This window comes from Chionomys nivalis, chromosome 19 (genome assembly GCF_950005125.1).
Source record: "Chionomys nivalis chromosome 19, mChiNiv1.1, whole genome shotgun sequence".
Classification (NCBI taxonomy): Eukaryota; Metazoa; Chordata; class Mammalia; order Rodentia; family Cricetidae; genus Chionomys; species Chionomys nivalis.
The window spans coordinates 41,190,102-41,208,276 of NC_080104.1; the positions used below are offsets into that span (position 1 = coordinate 41,190,102).

Here is an 18,175-nt window from a genome sequence, read left to right on the forward strand (position 1 = left end):
CAGGCATGTAGATGGGAGTCTGGTACCACCTGCAAGAACTCAGAAGGAGATAACAAGCGCAGGGCTCCTGGGTCTTACCCTGAGCCGCACCAGCTGCGTGACAGATGGCTCATTCTCCCTCAGGGCACCCACATAGGCATCCTTCTGGAAGGTGGGCACATTGTCATTGACATCTAGCACATTGATTCGGACCCGGCCTGTGGTCTCCTCACCACCTCCATCCCGGGCGATGACAGTCAAGGTGAAGCGCTGGATAAGTTCGTAGTCCAGCCGAGCTATGAGCACGATGAGCCCCGTGTCCTTGTCCAGTGAGAACCTGTGTCAGGGAGGGAGGAGGGAGAGGATGCAGAAGATGCCAGGATTAAAGCATGTTGTGGGTAAGCTCCAGTGGGGGCCAAGGACTAGGTGACAGGCCCCTCTCTGTGAGGAGGAGCTTTGCCCACTGGGCGTGTTTAGATAATAGAGAACTGGGGACACAAATTCTGCTGTCTGATAGTTGGAGAAGGGTGCTGGGTCCTCTTTTGGAGCTGATACTGTCATTTGCTGGAAGGTTCAAGCCTTTGGGAAGAGGCTGGTAGGAGTGTTCTGGGGATCATGAGGGCCAGTGAGACCAACCCTCCAGCTATCGCCTTTAAGGGTGCCCTTTAGAAATAAATCCATGTGTGCTGCCAGGACCATGACCATGTGTATGCTCTGCCTGTCCAGCAGCTGCCAGCATTCAAGCCTGGAAGGGCGCTTGGGAAACCCTGGGTCCAGAGATGGGAAGAGATGGGAAGAGAGGAGAGAGTCAGGATGACCAGGCCCCATGACCACTGGGCTCCTGAGAGAGATGCTGCCCTGTGCATCCAGCCACTGCTATACGTCTACCTAGTGTTGGGGCCTCTGTTGCAGTGTCCAGCAATGCCAGTGACACCTAATAGGGTCCCAGTTTCAGTTTCTCCTTGATCATCCATAGACTGTGTGGGCTGTTAATGCTATCTCACAGCCAGACTGCCTCACTTGGTTGGGTTTCCAAATGTATGTGACTATTCTCTCTCTCTCTCTCTCTCTCTCTCTCTTTCTGTGTGTGTGTGGGGGGGGGTGTATGTATAATAGTGTGTGTGCAAGTGTACTTATTTACACATGTGCATGAAAGGGCTCCACTTTGTTTTTTTTCCGACAGGGTCTCTCTCTCACTGACCCAGAGCTCAGGCTATCTGGTCTGTGAGCCCCACAGGGCATCCTCCTGTCTCCGCCTCCTCTGGGATTACAAGCACGTACCACCATACATATCTAGCTTTTTTAAATGGGTTCCAGGGGGATCAAACTCAGATCCCCATACTTTCATGGTAAGTACCTTCCTGACCGAGGTGTCACCCCAGCCCTAGGCTGCTCATTCTCAGCAGCAGACCTGCTCTGTGGCTTCAACTAGGCCTTTTGAACATGTTTGATTGGCAGGCCTTCCCGGCCTCTAATAAACTGATGGCAAGAGGCAGACCAGGTCTAGATGAAGGACTGCATTACCGCCATGTGCAGGGAAGCACAGAGACAAGAGGTCCATCTTGGAGCTGCTGTATGCCAAGAGTCACCCTCCTGGTAGTGGCCATGTGTCCTGGCGGTAGAAGCCATGTATAGAGGCCTAGCCCTGTTGCCTACCAGCTGTGTGAATTTTTGTAAGTCACCCAGCCTCCTGGAGCTGCGATTTCCTGTCCGATGGAAGTGAGGAGAGTTCTGAGGACTGAACTCCCTATCAGTGACAAGGGACGATCCAGGACCCAGGCCGATGCACAGTGAGTGTTTGACAGAGAACCTGGTGCACAGTGGGGCCTCAAATGTCCTCTGTGGCCTCTGGTGGCAGGAGGAGCAGTGTTCAAACTTCTGGGCCTCATAGATGCCTGCTTCTCCGCTTCCAAAGCTATGTCCAGAGAAACCCTGTACCAGAGAGCTTAGGGGCTTAGCCAGCTGGTTCCAGCTAGAGCCAGACAAACAATCTCACTTTAGAGCAGTGGTTCTCAACCCATGGGTCATGACCCCTTTGGGGGTCAGATAACAGATATTTATGCTACGATTTATAACAATATCAAACTTACAGTTATGAAGTAGAAACAAACTTAATTTTATGGTTGGGGGTCACCATAGCATGAGGAGCTGTATTGAAAGGTCACAGCGTTAGGAAGGTTTAGAACCACTGTTCTAGGGTTCAGATTCTCGGAGCTCCCCTGGGCAAAGGGCAGTTTGCTGGACTCTATGGGTCGTCAGAGGCTGCTGCCAAGAGGCCGGGGCAGGAACTCACCTGTCAGGGTCATCACTGAAGAAGTAGTTGACTTCCCCAAAGGTGCCCACATCATTGTCGGTTGCCTGCAGTGGTAAAAGGGGAGACGGTGAATGGCAGGCCAAGAAAGAGCCCAGGCCACCCATGCCCCTTCGATATGCCTCCTGTGGCCCAGCCAAATTGCCCAGAGCCTGTGCTGTTGAGCAAGGTGGTCACTGGCCACAGGCGACTTGTCAGGTCACATGGGGGAGCACAGTATTTCTAGAAGGCTTTGGTGGCTGGGGTCATTTTGGCTTCTGTTTCACCCTGGACATGGCTGCAATCTGAAGATGCCGTCCAGTTTCTCCTTCCCTCTCCCCTCCTCCTCTCTTCTGCCTTGCAGATTCAGCAGGTCCTCCCCATGGGTAGGCACTGTCCTCGACCTGAACTCTGGTCCCTTCCTAGGCTAATGCTTGGAGCTGGCGAGCTGTGGCCTGCCCCCAGGTACCAGTTGGCTGGGCTGACCTTGGGGCTCACTTACATCGGCAGGCTTCTCTCCAAGATGGTGTGTGAATAGAGACTGTAGCTAAAAATACGTTTTAATGCCCCTCCGCTCAATATTTTCTGAGGTTCTTTTTTAAAAGCTCCCAGATTCTATGAAATCTATTAAATTCTACGTTCTTTATAATAAACCTGAATTTTCATGAGAAGCTAATGTGTGCTCGGTATATCCAGTTCCGGAAGGCAGATAGATGAATAATATATTTCTATCCCAAATGAATGAAATGAAAAATATGTTTATACCCAGAGAATTAAGACCTTAGTTAACCAGAAAATGTGGCTATTCATAAAGATGCCATTTCTGAGGGCTCTGGGATGCCTGTTTTCAGGGCACTGCCTCCTGCACCCATTTTCCACAGCAATGGTCCTAGAGTCTGTACAGATAGCTGCTCCCCACCCCCATCCTCCACCGTGATCCCAGCCAGGTTCAGAGCCAGGTTAAGCTCCTCAGCGTATATGCTGTGCTGAGTTAATACAGAAGCAGACACTGACTGCCCAGGGCCTCCCCTGCCCGAGCCACTCCTCATGACAACGCTGCCCCCACACAGAGGTGCCATTCTTATACCAAACCCAAATGATAGATGGGGAAACTGAGGCACCACAAAAGTCCATCGTTTATCCAGGTATCACAGCTTGAAACAAAGCTCACTTTGTATCCCATGCCCCTGGCTGCTGAGCAGAGTCCTCTAATCCCAGAGGAGCCCTGTTTCAGAAGGAAGGGAGCCTGGGTGTTCCAGGGCATAGGCGACTGCAACGCTCCTGATGATACACCTTTGTTCTCCCTTTCCAGAGATGGAGAAAGGAGGATCGGGAATACTTCATGCCCTCCATTCCTAAGTCCCAGGGGCAATGCAGCATCCAGGGTATCACCAGATGCCAGCACCGTTTCTGTGTCCGAGGAAAAACTGATACCACATCATGGAGTCCTTTGGTGGGGGCCGGAGTGGGAAGAGACACAAGATGGCTCCTGGGGAACCAAACAGCATCCTCCTCTGTTTGAGGAGAGGGTTGGTGATGCTGCAGAGTGGGGCCTCCACCTGCTGGGCTCTGGCTGGCACAGTGCCTGGCACACAGAAAGAGCAGGAACTTCCTGGTGCCAAGAAAGAAATGGGCGCCATCTAGCAAGAAAAGGAATGTGGGGCGGGAAACATGAAGAGAGAGGGAAGGAAGAGGGAAAGTTCGTCAATCATGCTTGTCAGCATGACTGGATCTGGGATCAAATAAAAGACAAGCTGCTGGGCACACAGGAGAGGGATTTTCTTGAGGGGGTTATTTGAAGTGGGAAGACACGTGCCAGATGTGGGAGGTACTCCACACAAAATGAGCTGGAAGAGGAAGCTTCAACTTGGCCTGTTTGCCTTCACCCTTGAGGGGAAGCTCCTCTACTTTAACGCTGCTGCTGTTGTTGCTGTTGGTGGTGGCTGTGGTTCCTTCACCAATATCAGAACCCAGTCTCTTCAGGATTCCAAGTAGACTGAAAACCAGCAGCTCTCCAGGAATCCTCTAGACCTTCAGGGCTAAGTGGGACTGCTGAGGCACCCAGCCTTGTAGAATGAGCAGTCACTGGGTTCTCGGCTTCACCATGTGCAACAGCTGCTGTTGAACTACCCAGACCTTGTCATGTAATCCAATCTAATAAATTGCCCTTCAGTACATATTCATTCTATTGGTTCTGTTCCCCCGACTAATACAGAAGGATTTAAAAGGCACTCAAAGGGAGGGGAGTCACCCACAGAGGAGAAGGACAAAGCAACCCAGCAGCCACACACACACATATCCCTGCCTTGAAAGAAGGTCTGTGTAGGTCTGGGTACTTACCCTTCACTCTTTGGGGGCCCCTAAAGACTTGCACATAAACTGTTGAGACAGAAGGAACTGCTGGGCTCCCCTAGTCCAGCATCTTCTCTCTGGAGTTTGGGTCTAGAACAGTTGAGGCCCAGGGGAGTCTACTGGTGAGACCCTGGGGATCAGCTGAGATCATCTTAACGTAGAGGCTGGCCTCTTGCCCTAAGGCATACCCTCCCTTCCCTGTGTGGCCTGGACTCGGCATAGCTTCCAAAGAGCCTGGTTGGTCCCTGGGGTCCTCTCACAGCCTGGTCAAGCCACCAAGGCTGACAAGGGAACATTTGTGGGCCCTCTGGTGTCACCAACTAATAATTGTGTGAAATATGGAGGTCCAAGACCAAGGTATCAGCGGCTTTTATTTCTCGACTGTATGAAGCCAAGGTGAGGTCAAGAACTCTGTGCTTTACAAGGTGGGGAGGGGAGGGGTTTCCAGCCTGTCTAGTTTATGCAGCCACCTTCAGTTCAGGCTGGGCCACAGACAACTCCAAGGACGGCATAAAAAATATAGTCAGGCTTAGGGCTCTTCTCTGGCCTGTCCTACCTGCTCCTGCTTGCCCTGAACCCAGTCAGTTAACCTGCAGCCCCTTTTAGCCTGTGCACCCCTGATGCAGGACGAGGATAGGCTGACAGATGTACCTGACCCTAGCTGAGGTCTGCAGAAGTACTTGTGTATCTGTCTATAGGTACATCTGTGCCCATCTGCATGGTGTAGAATAATAAATGAACCTGTGTGTCTGTGTGTGTATATTTGTATATGTACATGTATATATGTACACATAGGTAGGCATGTGTATATATGGGTTTGTGTATGTGTGTATATGTATGCATGTTTATGGGATATATGTGTAAATGTGCTAGTGACACTGTCCCTACCTCCCAGCGCTGGAATTACAAGCAGGTGCCACCACACTCAGTGGTGCTGGGAGTTGAACTCAGATCCTCATGCCTGAGCAGAGCCATCCTCCCAATGGGGTTAGTTCCTTTAATTTTGATCACATCCCTAAAAGGTGGGTAACTGTAACCCATCCCTCACTATGGCTTCACCATCAAATGTCCCCACATACAGATGCATTGAAGGCTTGGTCTCCAACTGGGCATTCTCTTTTGGGAGGTTGTAGAGACTTTGGGAGGTGTAGCCTAGAGGGAGGAAGTAGCTTACAGGGGGCGGGTCCTTGGAGTGTATTGCAACTGGCCCTTTCCTGTCATTTTCTTGTGTGCATCCTTCAAATACTGAAGGACCACATGCAGCACACGCTGCTATCGTCAGGATGTTCTGTCCAAGGGCATGAGACCAAATGACCATGGGCTGAACTCTCTGAAGCCATGAGCCAAAATAGATCCTCCATCCTTCAACCTGTCCTGCCAGGCATTTGGGTCCCTGTTATAGAAAAGCAACTTTTACCAATGATTAAACAGAAGTTACCTGTCTTCACGCCCCCATTTAAACCCATTTGGTGCCTTGAGGACCCCTGAGTGCTACTCTCAGGGCTGGACATCCAACTCTCTACTGCCCATCTGCCACTGCCTGCCTTCATTCCGTCCATCTCTGACTGCTCAAGCACCCAGTAAGTTACTCTCTTCCTCAGACTTGCCCACAGCAGCTCTCTGAAGTTTATGGCCAGCGTAAGTGACAAACAGGCCATGGCTCACATCAGGACATGGCCAAAGGCCTGCAGATAGAGAATATAATCCTCTCCAGATACAAGCACCCTCTTTTCTGTCACAGTCTAGAAATGAGTACATGGGTATCTTGCAGGAGACTCCTGGGGCTTCTGGGTCAGGTATGACTGAGGGGATGATGGGAAGGTGGTATAGTTGGCCGCACAGGTGTCTCAGATTGACCTGGCTGCCTAGGCAACCCTGGTTTCCAGGTGAACACCTCAACAAGTCTCCAGTACCTGTTTTTGGCACTTGGGTCAAGGCCACCATCCCATCTTGTCCTCCCTGGATGCTGGGTTGACACTCACATATGGACAGAGACATACTAGTACATTTTACCAGCCGTCAAGGTTCTTGGAGGGTTGTAGGGGCAAGACATAAATCCGATGGCCAAAATGACTGCTCTCCACAGACACTAGAGAGATGGCTCAGCAGTTAAGAGCACTAGCAAGCGCTTCATGGAGCTTGCTGCTGAGCAATCAGCATGGCTTCACTGGTGACTCACTGCCCACTGCTTTGTATACTGACGGAGCAGAAGTCCAATATGCTAGCCGTTTGACAAAATGTATGACTTCACTTCATGGTGAAAGACTTTGAGTTCTATGTAAGCAACAGAGGCTTTTCTAAAAGACCTAAGTTTGGTTTCCAGCACCCACATCAGGGAGCTCACAATGGCCTATAACCTCAGTTCCAGGAAGTCTAATGCCATCTTCTAACATCTGTAGGCACCTGTACACATATAACACACACACACACAAATAAATGATCTTTAAAAAAACAAGTGTCATTTTCTGCTCAAAACAAAACAAAAACCCCCTCAATGGCTCCTTGTTACTTGATGAGCTAATCCAGACCAATATCCTGATGTCTAGAACAGCCACAGCCAAGCTGGCCTTTGTTCCTGTAGTCACACCTTCCCTGATGCACCCTGAACTCTTCTCATTGTTCATTACTCCACCCTTTCATTTAAAACTCTGTTCTATCCAACAGGACCCACCCCAAATGTCCCTTCCCTTAGAGAACTCTGCACATTTGCTGGTCGTGGCCAAGAGTCCTTGGTCATATCTCTCTTGGAATGCATGGCACAGTCTGGGGACCTGAACATCACTCATGTGCCCCCACTTCCTTCCTGATGAACAAGTTCAGATCCAGCTTGCTGTTACTTGTGGCATCACACGTGGACTCAGTCTTTGCCAACGGAGCAAAATTCCATTTCTAGCCAAAGTGTTAGCATGTTGGGCTTCTGCGCCACAAGCAGATGCTCCTGTGGTCAGTGAGGAGTTATGTGAATTGATGAGGGGCAACCTGGGGTTCATGAAGAACCTCAGATTCTGACTACTTCTAAAGACCAACTGGTCACAGCCTGGAGAGGCATGACTCTCTTGGGGGACCGCAGACCGAGCACAGTGGATATGAAGGGCAGATGGAGGACGGCTGGCTTACCAGGAGGCACCTATAGCACCTGCCCTCCCTCCCTCCCTCCCTCCCTCCCTCCCTCCCTCCCTCCCTCCCTCCCTCCCTCCCTCCCTCCCTCCCTCCCATCCGCCCTCCCTCTCTCCCTCCTACCCTCACTACTCAGTAAATTCTTTCTAGCTTTTCCAAGGTGCCAGATGCTATACCAGGAACCAAAGTGTTAAGTCCTCTTTGAAAGATGACTTACGATCAGAATAAGGAGTTAGATGGCTGAGAAAGAACTAGCTAGATAGTGGAACACAGGGTCTAGAGCCATGAGGAGATATGACAGAGAGTGAGCTCTAGGTGGGAAAGAAGCTGGAGAGGCTGAACTGAGCGACAGAAGGGCCTGTGGTAAGGTGCCTGGTGTCTACAGGACAGCTACTGGCTGTGCGTAGCAGGGCACCCAGACCTGGAGACTCAGAACATCTTTGCCTTCCCACCAGGCTTTCCACAGACTAGAAGGAATTAAGGTGGGTCACTATCTGTCTCTGCGGTCAGTACCTGCTTCCAGGGCAAAGCAACTGTTGCTATGGCCAGTTCATGTCTCCTTGATCAGCTTCTACCCTCATGGTCAGTACCTTGCGGCAAGCACCTGCCATGGGTTTAGCACCTGCCCTGGGCTTAGCACCTGCTCTCTGGTCAGCACCTGTCCCACATGCCTTCCCTAGGGAAACAAAGTTGTGGCTGGGGTGCCTAGATGCCTGGTTTCTGAGGCATCTCCTCAACCTTGTCCCACACAGCTTTTCTGGCAGAGCGTATTCGGCATTTGAGCTGCACGATTGTGCCCACGGTGCTTATTTTCCTGATGGACAATGCCAGCACAAGTGTAATTTTCTGCTGTGGACGAAAAGGAAAAAAAAAATACACATGGGGAGAAAATTCCAAAGGTTAAGACAAGGTGAGTGGGGGAGTCTGGAGGGGCGGGGGATGGTCCCCAGATTGGTCAGAAATGCCCTACTCAGTACTTCAATGAGAGGGGTGGTACACCTTGTGTTGTTTTTTTTTTTTTTTTTTTTTTTTTGTGAGCATTTCACTAAAGGCCACAAATTTTACAAATATTTTCCATGCTTTTATCCCATCTTCCCAATAGCTCTGTGGGACTCCCCATTCTACAGAGAAAGGGGGACCCAGGGCTCTGTGAGGTCAACTAACTTATCCAAGGTCACGCAGCCATAGTGCAGGAATATGAACCAGACAGCTGTAGCCTGAGTTTCTAACCATGTGCCTCCCTGGTTCTCCTGCAAATAGAGGGTGGGGGTCTGGGTGCTCCGGGTCTAAAGGAGCCAGGGGGTCCCTACAGGCAGGGTTCTCCTCCCGTCTCAGCAGCTCTGTCCCTGCTCCCGTGAGAGGAGCTAGCCAGGCTAGCACGGGCTTTGCTCTTCCAAGATTCATCCCCTCAGGTAGGGCCTTCTACTGCCTCCCAGAGAAGGTTCCCAGCTCTGTCCAAGTCTGGGTTTTGTCTGTATGGGTATCTTCAGCCCACTTGAAGGGAAGGTTGGTGTGGTGTAGTCTCTATTCTGACATTTCTGTTGAGGGTTAGAGCACCCTAGTGAAAACGGATAACTTCTGACCTACCTAATTCTCCCTATTCAGGCCTCCCTGTGTCTGTGGGTCCAGCACTCATATCAGGTCCAGCATCCTAGAGGGATTCCCAGGTCCTCGAGCTCCCCGAAAATACGTTCTTACCCACCTAGTCTTTGTGATGAACCCTTTTCACCCCCTTCTTCTAGGCTGCTCTATAGCAAATGTCCTAGCCCAGGATACCTGTCCTGCCACTGTCTCCTCACACAGCCCTACAGTGTCCCTGGACCTCCCTGTGGGCCCTCAACTTGGCGTGGTTCGTGTTCATCTGCTATTTCTGAGCCTTAAACCCCACTGACTCCCACTGTTCACATCGCTCTAGATGGGCTTTCTCTGGGACTCCTTCCAAACACAGCCCCACTCTTCCTGGATGCTGGACTTGGCTATCTGACTCTTCCTGTTGGGACAGACCTCTCATCTGTCAAGTCAACTCCCCAATCCCTTTAGGGAGACTAAAAGCTGTCCCTTACTATACCCTTTACCTTTCTGCATCTCCCCAAGTCTTTATATGCACATACACCCTCTTTCTCTTTCCCTCTCCCCCACCCTGAGTCCCGAATAGACCCACTTCCCAGTAACCTATCTTCCCCTTGTATACACTTCCAGAAATTTCTTTTTCTATCTACTGGTACAGGCAGGCAGAGCTCCCAGGTTGCTAACACAGAAACACACAGATCATCCACACCCTCCTCTTCAGCCTCAAGTGCTCCCCGCCAGCCCGTGGTCCTCTCCCCACCTCTCCCAGCCTCCTGGACCTCTCTCCCAGCAGGCCTGTAGGCACATGCGCAGTGGCTCCTCACACAACACCTGCACTCTGGTCACGCATGCACATCCGGACTCCCTGCACGTGTGTGCCGGGCCTTCCGCTCTGAAGCACGGCAGGCCCAGCTGCCAGGCTACCTTGCAGGCAGCACTGGGTCCCAGCAACTTAGCAGGCATTGAGGGCAGTTCTGCTCCCGTGCACAGAGCTGCAGAGAAGGGCACCAGGCACAATTTGTTCAGGAAACAATAGCAATGTGTGACATGTCATAAGGATTGATGGAGCAGAAATTTGCATGGCAGAATGCATTTTTAAACAGCTCCACTGAGCCCCGGTGCTGTGCCGTCATCCTTTTCACATTCATCATCAACCAGGCCCTTGCAGCAGCCCCTCCAACCAAGTGCGAGTGGAGGGGCTCTGCCGAGAAATTGGGAGTGGGGGCTCGAGAGGCTGGCATGGGTGGGAGGAAGCTCCACCGATGGGCCCTGAGAGCATAGAGCTTTTAAAGTACCCATCTCCCTCCCACCAGGGCTGCAGATAACCATTCTAGGTGGGAAGTTATAGCCAGGGACATCTAGGCTCTTCGTGCTTCCACAGTAATGCAGAGTACATTGGGAAATTTCTATCTCCACTCAGCTGAAGTGAGATTGAAGATGAGGCCACAGTGGCCATGTGGTGGGCAGGAGTCAAGGATGGCAGGATGTTGCTACTTTGAGTGCCTCCCGGGGGTGGGGGTGGCCATAATCATTGGAGAAGAGCTACTGATCGTGGCTCTGGGGAATGTTAGGATTTGGAGGGATCAGATGATGGGTGGTCCAGGGAGCAGTGGAACCAGGGGCTGACCACAGGTTACAGGGAAAATGGCAGGCAGGCTGTGGGCGAAGAGGAAAGAGACATACTCAAGGGAGTCTCTGGTGCTTGGTCTTGGCTGAGTCCGTAGGAAGTCTGGAACAGGGCATGCTGCTGAGAAGGAGGGGTGAGCCAGCAGAAGGAGGAGAAGGGAGAGGAGGGAGCATGGAGACATCATAGGAAGACAAGAAAAGGGAGGTAAGAAGGAGAAGCCCCCATCATAACATCCACTCTGAGCCCAGGCTTCCTTATCTGTGAACTAGGGACAAGAGCAGTGGGGCTGCTCTCGTGGGGCTGTGGTGGATCGACGAAGACAATTGATGGAGAGTAGTTTCTGCTGTATTTGGCACACAGGGACCACTTTCCAAGTAAAGCAGACATTACTGTTTATTTGTTTGTTTGTTCTGTTTTAAAGCAAAGTCTCGTGTAAGCAAGGCTGGCCTCAAACTTGCTATGTAGCCAAGAGTGACCTTGAACTTCTGATCCTCTGGCCTCAATTCCTTGAGAGTTGGGCTTACAGGCATGTACAGCCACATCTGGTGTATGTAGTGCTGGGGACTGAACTGAGGACTTTGCATACGCCAGGCAGCCAAGCTTCATCCCTACCACTCCCCCACCCCAGGGCTCAGCACACTTTCCTCATCCTCTGCACAGGTGCTCCCGGTGAACATCCTCAGCCCAACCTCCCAGATAGCCGGGCTGCACAACAGAAGCTGGGTCAAGGTGAAGGAGACATGGTGCCCACCCTGCTGGATTATCAAGATGTTGGTCCTGCAGGCTAGAAGGGAGGCTAGCAGGGTGCTCTGGAGGCATTGGGCTGACTTGTCTGTTGCAGATGTGGTGTTGTTCTTGGGTAACGGTGCTCATTGCTTTACTTCCCTTTATTTTAAAATCCGGAAATAAAAATTGATGGGGAGCAAATTGCTCTGGCCAGCAGCTCTGAACTTAAAGGAGTTTCCGTGGGGGAAGCAATTATGCCATGTCAAAGGCTGTCAGGGGGACAGAGGCACAGTATGCCTACTGCCTGGTGATCCCCAGGGACTCTTGTTCGTGGCGGGGGAGGGGGAGCGGCGGCTCAAAGGCAGGGGAATAACCAAGTATGTAGACCTGGTGCCATGTGGGACACTTGTCTTTAACAACTTGACATCACCCCCTATAAGGTAAGGGACACTTGTCTTTAACAACTTGACATTACCCCTGATAAGGTAAGGGACACTTTAACAACTTGACATCACCCCTATAAGGTAAGGGGTCCCAGATGAAAACCTCTGCTGGTGGCGGCTGCCTGCCAGAGCAGCGCTCCATCCTGATCAGTCCTTAAAGGTCCCTGCGCTGCTCTGAGTAATGCAGACATGTTGACACTCAGGCTCAGCTAACATGGTTCTCACCTTATAGATGAGGCAAGTGAGGCTCAGAGAGATTAAGCAAGGCACTGAAGTTACACAGTGCTGCTGAGATTCTGCTATGGGGCAGACACCAAAGGTTTGCATCAGGAATTTCATCATTTTTGCACGTGTTTTGTTTTGTTTTGTTTTGTTTTTTAAGAAAGAAAAATAGGTTTGTCGAGTACATTATAAGAGGCAGCAGGCTGGACAATAACAAAGACATGGCCTGCAGTGTCATTTTATTTTTGTATTGTGTGCAAGTATGTGCACGTGTGTGTGGAGGATGGAGGACCACCTTGAGTGTTGTCACGCAGGAGCGTTTCCCACCCTTGAGACAAGGTTTCTCACGAGGATTTGCCAGATCGGCCCTAGAGAGACACAAGAATCCTACCTACCTCCCCTGCAGCAGCACTAGGGTCACGTGGCTTTTTCTGTGGGGGTGCTAGGGATCCCAATCCAGGCCCTCACATTTGCAAGGCAAGTACCTAGAATGTCCCCAGCCATCTACTTTTAAAAACACTCTCGGCGATTATAGTTTTAGACAATAGATGGTGGACTGTTTATGCGTTAGGCACACTCAAGTGAGCCTGTTTCTCATTTTCTCCCCATTGTCACATCTGTGTTTCAGGTGAGTGGCTGAGGCCCGGAGAGACACGTTACGGTCAGTGGACTGCAGTGGCAGAGCCAGAATTTGAACTTGAACTATCAGAGGTCTCGTCTCACTCAGAGGAGTCACTCCCTGTCCCGTGCCTCAGTTTCCCTCACTGTGTCAGGAAGGGGCTCTTTCTAGCCCTGTCTGGGGTGTCTATTGTTCTGGTCTTGCTGGTCTAGCAGCTCAGCCTTCCCAGCCACAGTTCAACATGAACCTGCCTGATCACCAGAGCCCCAGCTACACAGGACAAGAGAGGACACTGAAAAGAGCCAGAGGCAGTCTAGACTCTTACCATGCAACTGGGGGTAGAGTCCCCACACGGGCAAGAGAACAGACCCACCATGGCTGGAGGTTAGGAGTCCAAGGACAGCATGGGCAAAGAGGGGTGGGGTGAGATCCTGTGGGAATGAGTGGTCCTTGAAGGGTGGGGAAGGCATTTCAGGGAGGCTGAGGTAAGCCTAGCTGAAGATGCCATGATCCTGGAATAGATAGTGCAAGATGGGGTTGGGGTGAGATGGATGGAGAGGGTGGGGGTGGGGCATGGGGAGAAGCTATGAAAAGCCTGCTTTAGAAGATCTAGATCCCGTGGCCAGCCCCAATGTCCTCGGTACAACATATTATCCAATTGTTCATTTTGCTCTCTGTAAGTCACGATTGAGGAGGATGGAATATGTCAACTGGTTGCCCCTCAAGACATGTCCATGTCCTTACCCCAGGGGCACGTGACCTAGGAAAAATGACTTTGGCAGGTGTAACTAAGTTAAGGATGATGTCATAGTGGGTTTTAAATCCAATGACAAGTGTCCTTGTGAGACACACTTGGAAGAACAAGAAGGACCTATGCAGACAGAGGTGGAGATTAGGATTGACTGGGTTTTAGAGATTAGAAGAGACTCCACACAGGAACCCTCTGGAAGGCTTGCCCTGCTACCCACATACTTTGAAAGGAGCTAAGGAGGAAGGCTGGCTAGTTCGTGAGACCTGCCTGCTGAAGGCCACAAGTAAGAATGCAATCTTGGTGGCAGAGTTGGGCTCCAGAGCCACCCAGGTGGAACCAGTGGTCAGATAACCTCCCAGGGACCTAGCATCAGACACAGACTCCCTGAGACAAGGCCCAATGCCCTATATGACTTAGGACTTCTCAGTGAGCCTCCATGACCACAGGCAGAGGCCAACAGCCCTGCACAGGGTCAATCCCAGGACACCCTCGCCTCCATCACATCACTGGTGACAACAGTACCACAGTTTCTGGGAATCAGCTTTTGTGCTGAGTGGCAGGGTCAAGGGTACAGAGTCCAAGAACTGCACTCACGGGCCCTTCCCAGAGGAGGTCCCTGAGGCACCACATCCCATCCCATGTGTCCATAAGGCATCTCCTAAGTGTCCAATGGCATCAGAAGCTACAGAGCCACTAACCATGGCTCTGAGCTCATCTCTGGACCCCCAGTACTACTTTATCCTAGGACCTGTCTGCCTCTCTGCCTCTCTGTCTGTGGGCTTTTGTTTAGAGAATGCTAGAATGACGGGAAGTCACCTCTTCAGAAGCCACCCTCACTTTCTATGAATCAGCACTCCTGGTCCCTGAGCTGGGATAGAGCGTGGTTTCCATGCCCTAATTTCCCAGAATGGTTGCGCTCTTGTTCCTGGGGCACTTGTGGGTGCCAGGTGCCACTTCTCTGGGTCTTCTGACAAGCAAGTCGCCTGCCATCCAGGTTTGTTTCCAGTGTGGCTTCTGGGGGGAGGTTGACCTAGGACAGAGCCCTCAGGGGGGGATGGGGGCATGGCAGCATGCTCGCTGCTTTCATAGGTCCCACAGCTACAACGTGCCTCTGGGTTCTACAACCAGCAACCAGAAAGAGCAAGAGCTGAGCCCTGATCTGTCTGGCTTTCACATACACGTGGAGAAGGAGGAGGAGGAGGAGGAGGAGGAGGAGGAGGAGGAGGAGGAGGAGGAGGAGGAGGAGGAAGAAGAATCGAGAAAGCCCCTTTCAGTCCCTCTGTAGGACCTTCCTTTATGCACTTAGGTTTGAAGAAGATGCGACTGAATGACTTTTCTTTTTTTCTTTTTTCTTTTTTTTCAATCACATCTGATCACCAAGCAAAGCAAACGGAACGCAGAAAGCCACTTTCCTGGGGACACGGAGGGGGACTGGCTGGGGAGGGCTAGGCATCTGTAATCAGAAGGACTTGGACCTCTCTACGGCTGTTATCAAGCTGGGATTATGTGGTAGAGGAGAGGTGTGGGGACAGACACACATCTGAAGCTGAGTGAAGAGGGACTGTATGTACCCAGGAGATGGGATAGAAGAGAAAAGACAGTCCAATCAACCCCCTGGAGTAGCCTCCCCAGCGCTACAGCTTGCTCACCAGGGTCTCCTCCCCGAATCATCCACAGCCCTGCCCCCACCTCTACGGGCCCATACAGGTGACTGGCAGCTTTTAGACTAGTCAGAAGGTGCAGAAGGGTACCTGGATGGTGGGGGACGGGGACTGCCCTCTCTCCAAGGTGATTTGCCGCATGGGTGATGTGCCCCTGTGCCTGCTGTCATTGGTGGGTGCTGATTGGGCCAACACATGTTGTCGCTAATGAACATATCGATTGTACATTCTCTCGTTGGCTCACTAAATGGCAAGCCTCACATCTGACAGATTAAATACCCACCCGATTGCCTGCTTGACATCTCCATCACTCCACCCGCCAGGCCCTAATGAATTTCACAGTCCCACATGACGCAAGAAATTAAGGTCAAGGTTCATGGCTGGGATTGTATATCTCCCCTGAGATATCTAAGCTTAGCAGGGTCTGTAGCCCCAGCCCCAGTCCTTAACTCTCCTGGGCTTTTAACCCAGGTTACACGGGGGCTGGGGGGATGATGTCTTGTGCCTGTTAGGGATCAAGAATTAGTCCTGTCCTAGGCTCAGGACCTTTGAGCTTCTCTACTCCCATCCCCCTTTCCCAGTCAGCTCCCAGAAGAGCCTATGAGGTGCAGAGGTGATTTGACAGAGACTAGACATCCAAGCCCTCCCCACCTGCTTATCAAATTAATAGAAACCGTGTTTTTCTTTTTCTTTTCTCTCTCTCTCCCTTTTTAAGGTGGTACAATACTAACAGGAAAGACAATGTTCCAGGCCTCCCATGCAGATAAACACTGCCACCTGACCCAGTTTGGGACAATAAAATGAAAACAGAAGTTTTCAATGTATTTATTTCTAGGCACTCTGAACAGAGGAGGGGGGGGGGGGGACTCAAGAGACGGCTCAGCAGAGGACCAGTCTCAGTGCTCATGTCTGGCGGCACAAAAGTGCTAGTATACGTCTGCAAAGAGTCTGACACCCTCTTCTGGTCTCCACAGGCATCAAGCCCTACTAGACAGGTGCATTGTGGGGGAGGGAAAGTACTTTCTTCACTTCCTCCTATAATTTAAAATATAGATGTGATAGCTGGGATCCTAGCAAGTATTTTGGACCATGTGATAGTTGGAGTTCTAGCAAGAATTTTGGACCATGAAGGCGAGGGTTGCATACCACACATGATGTGGAAGAGTACTTGAGGGAGCCAACCGAGGCTCTGCCCTTTCTATATGAGAGATGAACACACTTCAAGTCTGGTATAAACAATTGTTGGGGCTTCCTGCTGATGGCTAGACTAGTCCTTGTTGGTACAAGGTCAATGCCATTCCAAGTCACAGCTCCGAAGTAGCAGGCTTAGGATAAAGTTGGTGTCCGAAGACTGGATGGAAATCTGTCACCAACACCACCATCAGATGGCAGAGCAGGGGCCGTGCACTTGGGCCAATCCCCAGTGGCTGCTCATGCAGTCAGTCTAGTGTAGGTGTGCCCAGCTGGTGGCCCACAGGTTGCACATGGCCTGGGATATCTATGAATGTGGCTCTTTAAAATGTGATGAGATTGTGTGTGTGTATGACTTTTCTCTCTGCAATTTGATTGTGTGTTTTTAGGCACAAATTTCATAGATAAAACGTTACGTCACAATCTCATGCAACATAAATACAAGCATGCTTCTGCAACTCACGGGCTGAAAATTGGACACTCCTAGATTTAATGCATGCTCCCCCGATTCTTCCTCATTCAAATGAGCCCAGAGAAGCAAAAAGGGTAGACACTAGATTCTAGTCTCGAGTACATTATTTTTCCAAAAACTATGGGTATTTAACATAGAATAATAATATGCTATTATTCTAATAGCATAAAATAGAAAATGCTATTAGAACATGTAGTCACATCCTAGGGTCATGATGGTAAACAAGATCATGTGGCATATGCTTTTAAGCCCAGCCATTGGAGGCAGAGCTCAGAGAGTAGACTGTGAATTCAAGTCTGTTTGTTCCACATAGTGAGTTCCAGGCCAACCAGGGCTATATAGGGAGATTCATCTCAAAAATAAATAAATGAATAAATAATGAAGAATAAAATAAAACAAAGCAATAAAGTTTTAAAAGCACCAGGTAAGCCAGCACCTATAGGACTGTGAGCCACCCTAGAGATGAGTTGGCAGGATACATGTCTCCTACCCTTCCCACAGCTGCCCTGAGTCCACAGACCCAGGTCCACTTCTCACATCTGTATGCCCCTCTCTGGCACTTCATCTACCCCAGACATTCTTCCAGCTGCTGTATAGACAGATTCACTCAGCTGGGGCCCTGGTGGCTCTCCTTGCCCAGTACTCTAGTCACCCCAGCCCAGGCTGGGAACCTTCTGCAGTATCTAGCCCAGGCTGCCTTGGCACCGGCCTTTGGTTTGCAGTATTTATGAACTCGCTCCAGCCCTGGCCACTTTTACAGCAATTCTCTCTCCTGTTGCCCAGGGGGGTTCATTTTCCTTGCTCCAGTGTCCTTAGCACGATTGCCTGAGCAGTAGCAATCAGCGGTCAGCTTATGGAAGGGTGACTTTGGAGTGGAAGCTCTAGGTGTGGGAGGAGACTGTCTGGGGGCAGGTGATCACAAGTCGGCATGCGAGGCTTAGAGAGCATACCACCTAGTCCTTCCATTTTCCAGAAGAGGACACCAAGGTCCCTGGCGAGGGACTGCTCCCGGTCATCCGTGGGTAGGCCTACTTTTGCAGGGCTTGGGCAACTACACTGGCCCTGGTTAGGAAGGAGAGGAGTGGGGTGGAGGGCTTGGGACCATTAACCTAGAACTACAGTCTTGGCTTGGCTTCTCTGGAGCTGGCTGCCGTAA

At 50.9% G+C, this 18,175-nt stretch overlaps 1 protein-coding gene across 1 annotated transcript in view; it reads right to left on the reverse strand.

Annotated features, from left to right (window-relative positions):
- The window catches only part of LOC130890399 (cadherin-23), a 275,653-nt gene that overhangs the window by 52,781 nt on the left and 204,697 nt on the right, over nucleotides 1–18,175 (reverse strand). Inside the window, exons 15-16 of the mRNA XM_057794329.1 lie at nucleotides 2,273–2,337; nucleotides 79–316 (exon numbers count right to left, since the gene is read on the reverse strand). Coding sequence (XP_057650312.1) covers nucleotides 79–316; nucleotides 2,273–2,337 — 303 coding nt within the window. The remainder of the gene's footprint in view (nucleotides 1–78; nucleotides 317–2,272; nucleotides 2,338–18,175) is intronic.